The sequence below is a fragment of the Entelurus aequoreus genome, linkage group LG07, assembly GCF_033978785.1.
Source record: "Entelurus aequoreus isolate RoL-2023_Sb linkage group LG07, RoL_Eaeq_v1.1, whole genome shotgun sequence".
Lineage (NCBI taxonomy): Eukaryota > Metazoa > Chordata > Actinopteri > Syngnathiformes > Syngnathidae > Entelurus > Entelurus aequoreus.
Window position 1 is genome coordinate 23,866,406 of NC_084737.1, and position 12,251 is coordinate 23,878,656.

Consider the following 12,251-nt stretch of genomic DNA (forward strand, 5'->3'; position numbering starts at 1 on the left):
CTGAAAAAGGAGATAATTAATAATAGATAGTGTGGAATCTTGAGCAATATGGTTGATTTCTTATTAATTGCATGAATATAGTTAATGGAAGATCACATTAAATACATGACCTCACGTTCAGTGGGTATTTGTTTACGATAAAAAACACGAATTAAAATATAGTTTTGACTTATCTTTTAGATATCCTTTGATCTGACTGGGTGGTTGTAAGTGAACACAAAACACTTGTACTATCTTGAACACAGTTTTTGTTTGTCTTTTTTCATGTGGGAGCGAATTCATAAAGAAATAGAGGCCTCCACTAAGTCCAGAGCTTCCAAAGGGACAGCTTCACCCGCCAATTGTCATCGCCTTGCGCCGTCAAATCACCGTGGACAGCACATGTTATGTGTCCAAAGAATGTTTTAAAGGCGAGTAGAGTTTAACACTATGTGGACGAACATCTGTACTGCATACCGTAATATATTTTTGACAACATTTTTGACAACGGACTGACAATTTGAATCTTATTGTTGATTTATGAAATGTTACTGATCTGGCTGCTTACACATTAAGGATAACATGCTGTACATGCCATTAGCATTAAATATGACAACAGTTGATGGTCTTAGGAACAGACATAGGGACATGAAACGGTAGCTAGGACAGGGAAAGCACATATCACCCAAAAGTATGGTGGTCAACACACATGGAAAAGCAGTGGATGGTTACGACGCAAAGAATAAACCGGCTGTTGACCAGTTTGAAATGGACGTTGCAACGAATAACAATGCCTTGTAACAACTGACACTATTCATCCTGCAAGCCAAACTACAAGAAGGACGGCTGCCATCAGCGAGATGCAAGTTGGCTGAAGCGGTTTAGCACGGATGCATGGCAGACGGCATCCGCACAGATCTAGGGGCAAGGAATGACAAGCTCAGGGAGCGCAAGCACAGACGACGCTCTCAGACGTGATCGAGGACTGCCGACATCTAACAACAAGGACAAGAAACAAGCTGTGGTGGTCTCTGCAGGTGCAGCCCAACCAGTGACTGTCATGCTCCAATTGCAGGCCAGCCCGCCGATGAACAGTGTCTACTGAAGGAAGTGGTGTCAAAAGTGATGGAACTGTCTGTCAACTGACTGTTGCATGTGGATGCTGCAAGACGCCCAATGCGACCAGCGGCGATGGACGATACAAAGACAGTGGAGCCGTGTGCTTGACACATGAGATGTTACTGAGGCTGTGGACTGATCTGTAAACCATGCTGGCTGGAATAGAAATTTAAATAGTTAGCAGGTAGAACAATGGATTGAGGAAACGTTTTTAGACAACATCATGGTATATAGAGATGCATCAAAAACTATAAGTAATAAAGTAGGAGCTGCAGCAGTTATCCCACAAGGAAACATAGTATTAAATAAAAGAATCAGTGATAAGTTATCTGTTTTTACGGGGGAATTGGTCGCAATTTATATGGCAGTTAATTGGATAGAGGAAAATGAAGCAAGAAATGCAGTCGTGTGCTCGGACTCCAGCAGTGCATTGATGAGCATAAAAAACATAGCATCAGAAACAAGACAAGATTTAGTTCATGAAATAGTTCAGGCAATCTACAGAATAAATAAAGCGGGAGGTGTGGTAACATTTCTCTGGTACCTGCATGTAGGAGTTGTGGGCAACGAGTTAGCAGATAGATACGCAAAACAAGCAACCACTAAAACAGAGGTAAACATGGAGATTAACTACAGTAAAGAAAAAGTGAAGAACATAATTAAGATAGAACACAGTAAAAAGTGGCAAGATAATTGGAATAAGAAAACAAAAGGTAGAGAGTATTACAAAGTCCAGAGGGGAGTAGGTGTAATGAGAGGAGGGGGTACAAATAGAAAGGAAGAACATTATTACTAGAATGAGATTAGGACATACATATCTAAATAGTTCACTGAAATTGATGAGGAAACATAATACAGGCTGTGTGACTGTTGCCATCTAAGAGAAAGTGCAGGACATGTTTTAATACATTGTAGGAAATACAACAGAGAAAGGGAAATACTGGAAAGTAAGTTAGTGAAAGAGAATATTAGGTTAGCAGCGGAAGATATATTAGGATTGAACTCAGAACACATAGGATATAGAGCAATATACACATATTTAAAAAACACTGGGTTAAATAAAAGAATATAGAGTAGGGATCCACCTCGGTCCACACTCCATTACAGTAAGTGGCGGTAATGCGCACCAGAAGGTTGCTTGCCAACCGCCATAAAAATAAAAAAAAGAAGAAGAAGAATGTCCACAGCATGGGAAGGGAAGTGTTTTTTGCGCATGCGCGGATGATTGTATCGTCCAGTACCAATCGTGTCGTAAAACGCAACATAGCAGTGTGGTCTTTAATTCTGCATTAATTATTTTGTACTTATTCCTCAATCGTACGAAAAACTAAACGTTATTAGTTCTTCGTGTCAGCATTAACTCGTCTCAGTGAACTTTGAAGCGTCTCTTCTCAGGCTGAGCTTGCTGGCTAGCTTAGCTTACTAGTTAGCTTAGCATGTTAGCTGCTAACAAAGATACGCGGAAGTGATCAAGACATCTCTAAGAAGAGATCAACTGTGAGTATAAAGTGTTGGGATTGTGTGAAAATGTGTAAAATAGCAATGCTGAGATTGTTGCTGAATCAGCGACTAACTGGTTGTTGAATAAATATTTGTAGTGTTAGAAAGAAAGATAGCAGAGTAGGAGAATTAACTTTCTCCAGCAAAACGTTATAATTGATTATTAACATGAAAGAACACTTGGAATAAAATAAGTGAGTGGAGATGTTAGATAACGCACATTGCAACACGGCTTGGGTGAGTTAACATGGAAGCCATCTTTATTGTTGTACTCGTGCACTTGTCACTATCGGATAGTGGAGCTAAGATCGTGTGTGCTGGTGATCCTCCACAGTGGTCTCCATCAGCTTCTGTTGTCATGTGGTCAGTTGAGCTGCTGCTTGGAGGCTCCGCCTCTCTCTTCTCCTCACTTTCACCTTTAACCTCATCATCTTCACTCTTCACAATCACACCAATCACTGGGAACTCCTCCAACCACTCAAGATGCTCTCCCTCCTGACTGATGCTATGTTCCTCCTCTTCCTCTTTAATGTGGGGGGTCTCTGGCGCCTCCTCTTCTTCTTTGAAATGGGGAGTGAGTGGGTGGTCCTCCTCGTTTTTAATGTGCAGTGTCTGTGGCGCCTCCTCTTCCTCTATAATGTGGAGGGGCTGTGGCTCCTCGTTGTCCATCTTGAAGCTCCACTTCTGTTGCTCAGGAAGAGAATGCTCTTTACAGACGTCTGCAGGACACAAGAAGACAAACATGTTTTAGAAACATCCAGTCAAACAATGTATTCAGTATGTTTACATAAACTTCAGAAAAACAAGTTATTGTATGACTGTCTTGAAATCTCGGTGGCAGACAAACACAACACTCAATAGTATTATTCACAGGAAAAGAAAATACATTCCGGGTGAGGGGAATTTTCACTAGGGATAGGCGATAAGGCCTACCAGTTATTGTCCATATATATACACATATATATATATATATATATATATATATATATATATATATATATATATATATATATATATATATATATATATATATATATATATATATATATATATATATATATATATATATATATATATATATATATATATATATATACATACATACATACATACATACATACATACATACATACATATACATACACACACACACACACACACACACACACACACACACACACACACACACACACACACACACACACACACACACACACACACACACACACACACACACACACATATATATATATATCAATCCACCCAACTTTGTTTACATTTAAAAGCACTAGCTTCTGGTTAGTGTGTGTGTGTGTGTGTGTGTGTGTGTGTGTGTGTGTGTGTGTGTGTGTGTGTGTGTGTGTGTGTGTGTGTGTATACAGCTGCAAGAAAAAATATGTGAACCCTTTGGCATTACTTACATTTCTGTATAATTTGGGCATAAAATGAGTTCTGAATTTCATTTAAGTCACAACAATAGACAAACAGTCTTCTTAAAACTAATACTGCATATAAAATGTATGTTTTCATATTTTTTTAACACAACGTGTAAACATTCACAGTGCAGGTATGGAAAAAGTATGCGAACCCCAAAGCTTATGACTTCTCCAAGAGTCAATTGGAGCCAGGAGTCAGCCAACCTGGAGTCCAACCAATGTGATGAGATTACAGGTGTTAGTCAAAGCTGCCCTGCCCTATAAAAACACACCAGTATTGAGTTCACTGTTCCCAAGAAGTATTGCCTGATGTGCCCAGTTGCCTCACACAAAAGCGCTCTCTGAAAACCTACGATCAACAATTGTTGACTTACACGAAGCTGCAAAGGGTTACAAAAGTAACTCAAAGCCTGATGTTCATGGGTCTACGGTAAGACAGACTGTCGACAAATGGCGAAAGTTCAGCACTTTTGCTACTCTCCCTCGGTGTGGTCATCCTGTAAAGATGACCGCGAGAGCATGGAGCAGAATGCTCAATGAAGTGAAAAATAAAGTGTTAGCTAAAGAACTACAAGAATCTCTGGCACATGCTAACATTTTTGTTGACCAATCAATAATAAGGAAAACATCAAACAAGAATGGAGTTCATGGGGGGGACACCATGGAGGAAGCCACAGCTGTCAAAGAAAAATATTGCTGCACGTTTGAAGTTTGCAAAAAGAGCTCCTAGATGTTCCACAGCACTACTGGTAAAATATTATGTGGACAAATGAAACCAAAATTGAGTTGTTTGGGAGGAACACACGACGCTATGTGTGGAGGGAAAAAGGCACAGCACATCCAACATTTAAATGCGCTGACAGTTCATTGCCGTTGCCCAAATGAATTCAACTGAGTGGAGCGGATCACCACTCCAAGATGGCGGCCCCGCGTCTCGTCAGCGCCAGTAGGCAGTAGCGCTCGATGCTGCGTCTAGATGTCTATGGTGTTCCTCATATCTCTGGAGTGTTGCTGTTTCTCTCGCGAGATCTGACAACACTGCGTGGGATGGACTGGGAACCAAACAGGACGAGAAAAAGTTAAGATGGCGTTTTGCGGAGAAAGACGTTATTGTGTATATAACAGTTCTGTGTTCTTAATCGGTGCGTACATGTAGACATATATGTTGTTTAACAGAGTAAACATTGTTCATCGTTGTTTGGGTCCTGGATACATCAGTCTAAGAGCACTTTGCTGTTTCTCGTGCTAGCTCAGCTTGCTAGTTACCTTAGCTTGTTAGCTGCTAACAAAGACACGCAGTAGTGATCAACACATCGCTAAGCAGAGATCAAGTGTGAGTGTAAAGTGTTGTGATTGTGTGAAAATGTGCGAAAGAACGATAGCAGAGTACAAAGAGGAACTTTCTCGAACAAAAGAGGAGAAGGAGCGACAACGTCAACTACTGGACGCTGTTTTCAAGAAACCTCAATTTGTGTTACACATAACAGGTTTGTTTACTTCTTACTCTCACATGTTTACTAGCTTTACATTTAATTATTAACACTACCGTTAAAAATATGTTTTATTTTTATATTGTTCATGAAAACAAGACCGTTTCAGACACACAATATTTGAGAGGTTGATGTTCCTCTCAGTTTGTAACAATGTGTATCAACATGTTTACACAAAAGTCACCATTGATCGATTGATTGATTGAGACTTTTATTAGTAGATTGCACAGTACAGTACATATTCCGTATAATTGACCACTAAATGGTAACACCCGAATACGTTTTTCAACTTGTTTAAGGCGGGGTCCACGTTAATCAATTCACGGTATAAATATATACTGTCAGCATAATACAGTCATCACACAAGTTAATCATCATCAGAGTATATACATTGAATTACTTACATTATTTACAATCCGGGGTTTGGGATGTGGAGGGGGTTAGGTTTTGTTGATATCAGCACTTCAGTCATCAACAATAATATCTTCTGAGAAATGGACATTGAAACAGTGTAGGTCTGACTTGGTAGGATATGTACAGCGAGCAGTGAACATAGTGAGCTCAGAAAGCATAAGAACAAGTATATACATTTGATTATTTACATTTGATTAATTACAATCCGGGGAGGTGGGATGTGGTGGGGGGAGGTTGTTAGTCTAGGGTTGTAGTTGCCTGGAGGTGTTCTTTTAGTGCGGTTTTGAAGGAGGGTAGAGATGCACTTTCTTTTACACCTGTTGGGAGTGCATTCCATATTGATGTGGCATAGAAGGAGAATGAGTTAAGACCTTTGTTAGATCGGAATCTGGGTTTAACGTGGCTTGTGGAGCTCCCCCTGGTGTTGTGATTATGGCGGTCATTTACGTTATGGAAGTAGTTTGACATGTACTTCGGTATCAGGGAGGTGTAGCAAATTTTATAGACTAGGCTCAGTGCAAGTTGTTTTACTCTGTCTCCACCCTGAGCCAGCCCACTTTGGAAAAACCAAATATATTTCACATTGTAATCAACATAATTCATCGTTTCATGGCTAATTTCACTTCCTGATTCTGACATACATGTTAAAAATATACCAAACAAACCTTTAATAAAGTCATCACTCCAAACTTATGTTCGAGAGCCTCTTTTGTCCTTGTCCTTTCCTATGAAATATTGCCCTTTTCTGCATTTCCTGATTACCGCTCGAGAAACTCTGAAGAAACCTTTATCCTTTTCGCAATTATAAACGATTCCTATAGCCGAAAACAACGCGAGCATAGAACATGTTTCGAAAGGCTAAGTGGCGCTTGGTACCCGTTGAGAACAGACACTGGCTTGACCACCACGCATATTTAATGGGCCCGACGTGAGCCGGGCGCAACGTCATGTAAATCCAAGTCATTTTAGTGGCAAAGACAAAAGTACAGTATTTCCTGTGTTTTTCTTGGTTGTTTAGCGACACACTTTTAACACGACACACATGAAAGCACAAATAATTTCATTGTGTTAACAGTTTCAGTCAAAAACTCTTTCTATTATCTATTGATTTTATTTACTTATTTACCCAACAGACGTCAAGCAGCCCCGCCGCTTTGAAGAGGAGCCACAGCCCCCACATAATAAAGAGGAAGTGTGGATCACTCAGGAGGGAGAGTGTCTTGCAGGGCAGGAGGAGGCTGATCTCACCAAGTTTCCACTGACTGTTGTCTCTGTGAAGACTGAAAACCATGGAGACAAACCACCTGAGTCCTCACACCTTCATCCCAGTCCAAGTAAGCACAACCTCCAGATATCAGATATCAAAAAATGGAACATCCTGGACAAGTCTATGTCAAATGATGCTAAAACACCTGCACAACTGTACATGGTTCAACTTCATCTACCAAAGGAGTGTTGTGTGGGTTAAGTGCCACCAATGGCAGAAGAAGATCCATATGAGATGTAGGGATGGGCAAAATGGCCTAAAATATATAATGTGATATTTATTACAGCGTCCTGCTATAACGTTATATATCACAATGTATTATTTGGTATGTGAGTGATTGTAGAACTAAAGTAAAACAAGTTACAAAGGTTTTACTTGTTCACATACTGTTAACATGTGGTTACTTTCTGTTGTAACATGTTTCTATCTACACTTCTGTTAAAATGTAATAATCACTTATTCTTCTGGTGTTTGATACGTTACATTAGTTTTGGGTGATACTACACATTTATGTATCAATCATAAATCAAGTAGTTATGGGGCTGTATCAATGCTGGTACTGATACTTCACCATTTCAAGCTCATTGAATGATTACATTTTTTATCACAATTATAATCAGACAAAAACACAGGATAGCGATGTAAAAATATATATTTTTTAAAATGAAGTAGATGAAGCAATTCCGGAAGGAATTGCGTGTGAATGCTCCAAAGCTGAAGTTGAAATGAAATGCTGACATAATGTAGTATGAATGTAAGAATAGTTTGAATGTTTGAATGTTGAAGAGATTGAATTTTCAGGAAAACCGAAAAAAAATTTTTTACTTGGGAAAGTGTTAGTTGGATGAGTGGAATGTGTTGATGTTGGAATGGTTTAAATTGGTTGAAAAATGTGGGAATTGTGGAAGGTGGAAAAATGTCCCATTCATTTCAATGGGAACTTCCTGAAAATTTGGGAATTTTGGGAAAAGTGGGATTTAAAAAAAAAGAAAAAAGATTAGGAGCATGAATGTCCTGAATGAGCTGAATTGGTTGGTGTTGGAATTGTTTAAATCAGTCAAGAAATGTTGAAGTAGTAACAGTTTTTAATTGAGGAATTGTATTATGGAATTCCTGGAATTTCGGAAAAATTGGGAATGTTTCTAGTTTCTAAACCAACTTGTTTTTTTCACCTGACTAAGACAAATGTTTTGATGGTGGAACATTTGAAATGAGATGAAAAAAGAAAAGGCGTAGCCAAACGAAAAAGGTTGGAAATAGGGTTAGACAAAAAACAGGATTTCCTGGAAATTTGTTGAACATGGAAAAATGGTCGTTTGAATGTCGAGGATGAGTTGAATGTGGTGAAGGTGGAATGGTTTGAATCGGTTGAAGAATGTGGGAATTGTGAAAAATGGACAATTCATTTTGAATGGGGAAACATTTTTTTATGAGAAATCCGGCAATTTTTTTTAGAATTGTTGAAGTAGATCACACAATTCCCAAACAGGCTGATTATTTTGAAGTTGGAACGGTTTGAATCAGATGAAAAATGTGGGAGTTGTGGAACTTTGAAGAATGTCCTATTAATTTCAATGGGAATTTCCGAAAAATGTGGGAATTTCGGGAAAAACTGGAATTTTTTTTGAAAAAACTTGAATGGTTTAAATGAGTTGAAATGGTTGGTGTTGACATTTTTCATAACGTTCAAGAAATCTTGAAGTAGCAACATGTTGAATTGAGAAATGGTATTACGAAATTTCGGGAAAACTGGGAATTTTTCCGGTTCAAAAAACAACTTTGTTTTTTGTCCTAATTAAGAGGAATGATTTGACAGTGGAACGGTTGAAGTGGGTTGAAACATGTGGAAGGAGTAGTTGCCAGAAAAAAAGGTGGAAATAGGGCTTTCTGTGAAATCCTGGAATTGCTTTAACTTGGAAAAAGGGTACTTTGAATTTCCAAAATAATGGAATATGTTGAAGGTGGAATGGTATGAATAGGTACAAAAATGTGGAAATGGTGGAAGCTTGAAAAATGGCCAATTAATTTTGAATGGGAAAAATGTCCAGGAAAACCTGGAGTTCTGGGGAATCTGGGATTTTTTGGAATTTGTCAAGGAAAGCCTGTGATTCCCGAATAGTCTGAACAGTTTGAAGTTGGAACGGTTTGAATCGGGTGAAAAATGTGGAAGGTAGAGCGCGCTAAAATCCAAAGTTTATAAGCTGTGTTACAATTTGCGGCTCTATACTATTTTTCTGTATGGAAGTGGCAGCAAAATGTCTCTCTTGAGAGAAAAGGTTGCAGACTCTGTCCTACGGTGTGTTAGGAATTAACTATACACTGCAAAACATTCACAAAATGCTATGTCACATGAATTTTTCTTGATAGTATTAAAAAAAATGATAATGTAAAAAAACATGGTGTTTATTACTTTTTAATATCAATTTAAAACACAAAGCAATTTAGCTAATGAAGATTGAGTCGAATAAACAAGTTTTGTTCTTCTCCAACAACACCATGTGGATGAGTGCCACAGTTTGACAAAAAAAATAAACCTCTCACGTCCAGTACACAATCTTGGTGCCTGACTGACAAAACTGCGTGCTGTCACTTTACAGCCTGCGTTCAATTCAGTGAGATGACAAAACATTTCAGCTAGTGTTGATGTTATTGGAACACTGACAGTTAGCAGTTAAATAAAGGACGAGTGACCATCCCAGTAAACAAACTGAAGACGTTATAAACAAGTTGCGGCAATGTTCTCTTTCACTGTTAATATCTGGTTATTTTCTGTTGTAACATGTTTCTATCTACACCTCTGTTCAAATGTAATAATCACTTATTCTTCTGTTGTTTGATACTTTATGTTAGTTTTGGTGATCCTACATTTTTTTTTTGGTATGGATCCAATACCAAGTAGTTACGGGGCAGTATTCATTTTGCTTTTTAATTTTGAAAATCATTTAGAACAGTTGTAATTAGACAAAAACACATGAAAGCAGTGTAACAAAATCCATTAATGATTTTATTATTAAAAGCTTTATCGTCGGCCATAATTCATATCATTTGCATTGTATAACATCTATATCGCATGGTAGCAGCTAAACTAGCGTGTAGTGATACTGTGTACAGATGATCCTGTCTGTTCTGAGCAGATGCACAGAGGGTTGAAACAACAATTGTGTGGTCTGCTGACAACTAGGTTTATTTTGCTAGTTACTAGGACTGCGACTAACCACTACTTTGATAGTTGACTAGTCATCCGCTAACTTAAAGATCACTAATCAGACTGGCTCTGATTCAGCCATTGGCTTTTAAAATCATTCATAAGAAGTTAATCATACTGTTATTGTGCTGCTCTCTAGGCTGTTAAAGATTAATAACTATATTAAATGTTTGTCCATTTGAAAGCAAGGGCAGGAAAAGTGCTGATCAAAACAAATATTGCATTTTTTGAGGTAATCAAAAAGCAGTCAAAATAGCTTCAATAACAACAAAACTAGATCAAAGCTAGATAGCTTACTTCTATTATTTTTACTCTGTTTTAATTTCATTGTGTATTCAAAAACGTTTCAGTGTCAACATCTGGCTGTTTATAGTTGTATCTCCACTGGGATGATCCTGCATCATGTCACATATTTAAAGTGTCTTCTTTGAGAACATTCTGTCACTTATTAGATGGGTAAGTTTTTGTTTGATCATATACTTTAAAGATATTGACTTATTTCATCTTCTATATCATTATTTCTATGTGTGTTGGTGTAAACCCCGGCTCTTCAACTAAATTGTTCTGGGGGCCACATTTTCTCACATTCTCCCTTCACTATTATTCTTATTTTGAGAACCGGCATCCTCTGCAGTGGATGTGTGTTTTTGTTGTATTTCTTTTGTCAGTTACACATTTCTGAAGAAAATAGTCCTGTTATACAAAATACAAGTGTCCTCTATAGTGAACGTTAAAATGTCAACACAAGGATCTGCTAATGTGTTTACATGGTCCAAGTTCCTCTGTACAACAGGAGCACTCTAGTGTGTGGAAATCGCTTTCTTCCGGGTTCTTCGGGCCGCCAAGCACAGACATCACCGCTCCTTTTCAGGGCTTTCAGACACAGTTTTTATTTTTCAATAAAGTCTATAGAGTGCTTTTCAGCAAATGTCTTTTAGTCTGTGCGAATCCTGCTCTCGCCCTCGTTCGCTCTCGTGCTCCAACTCCAGCCACCATTAACAACAACTCCCTCTCTCCTTCCCGGCTGCTGCCTTTAACAGTGACAGGTGATTAGATAAACGCGCCCAGGTGGGCCATCTACTCACCTGTCGCTGATCTCGAAGCCGGTCCTGGCACATCCTGCTTTGCCGCAGGCCACGCCCCTCCACATAGTGTTTTTAGGAAATTGCAGCAAAAATGTTTTTCCCCCAAGTTTTGAACTGAACACGAGGGCCCGTGTTGTGTCATTGCAGGTCCCAATTTGGCCCCCAGCTGCCAGTAGAGTAGCCCTGCTGTATACAGTAAGTTTGCACAATATAGACGATATACAATATAAATTATATTAATTTAGCCGACGATAGAGCTTTTAATACTATCGTGATAATAAATGTTGAAGACAGATTCTAGCTGTGTCTCCAAATTTGACAGCGACAAGCAAACAAACTCAATGCTCATCACACTGTAGCATTCTAGCTAGCGAACTAACTAACGTCCCTCCACAGTGCAAAGCCACTTCTAAGACAGCAATCCTCCCCTCTGTTGCGACAAATGAACTACATTTCTTACAAGGAGGATATGTTAGCCGCGAATTGGGCGCTAGGCTCTTGAATGTAAACAAAGGTTGGTGGATCGAGTTAATAGCAGGAAGTAATTTAAATATTTAATTGATATTGTTACTATGCCATCCTGTTTATTTGTCTGATTATAATTTGGATCAAAAATGTAATCATTCAATGATTTTGATAATATTAAATATCAGTATCAACATTATTATTAACGATACTGCCCCTGTAACTACTTGGTATTGGATCCATACCCACATTTTTAGTATCACCCACAAATAATGCAAAGTAGCAAACAGA

General features: G+C 38.5%; 1 protein-coding gene across 7 annotated transcripts in view; it reads left to right on the forward strand.

Moving 5' to 3' along the window:
* Window positions 1–2,304: 2,304 nt before the first annotated feature.
* The window catches only part of LOC133653556 (oocyte zinc finger protein XlCOF6.1-like), a 12,249-nt gene continuing 2,302 nt past the window's right edge, over window positions 2,305–12,251 (forward strand). The window contains exons 1-4 of one of the 7 annotated variants that reach the window (XM_062052974.1): window positions 2,305–2,595; window positions 7,072–7,272; window positions 10,784–10,866; window positions 11,643–11,690. Coding sequence is in view for 4 of the 7 variants with exons in the window: in XM_062052975.1 (XP_061908959.1) it covers window positions 5,398–5,521; window positions 7,072–7,272; window positions 11,643–11,671 (354 nt within the window). In the remaining 3 variants the exon portion in view is untranslated. Of the gene's footprint in view, window positions 2,596–4,922; window positions 5,522–7,071; window positions 7,273–10,783; window positions 10,867–11,642; window positions 11,691–12,251 lie in introns of those variants that run through there. The other 6 variants (XR_009826748.1, XM_062052972.1, XM_062052973.1 and 3 more) reach the window with 6 other exon arrangements.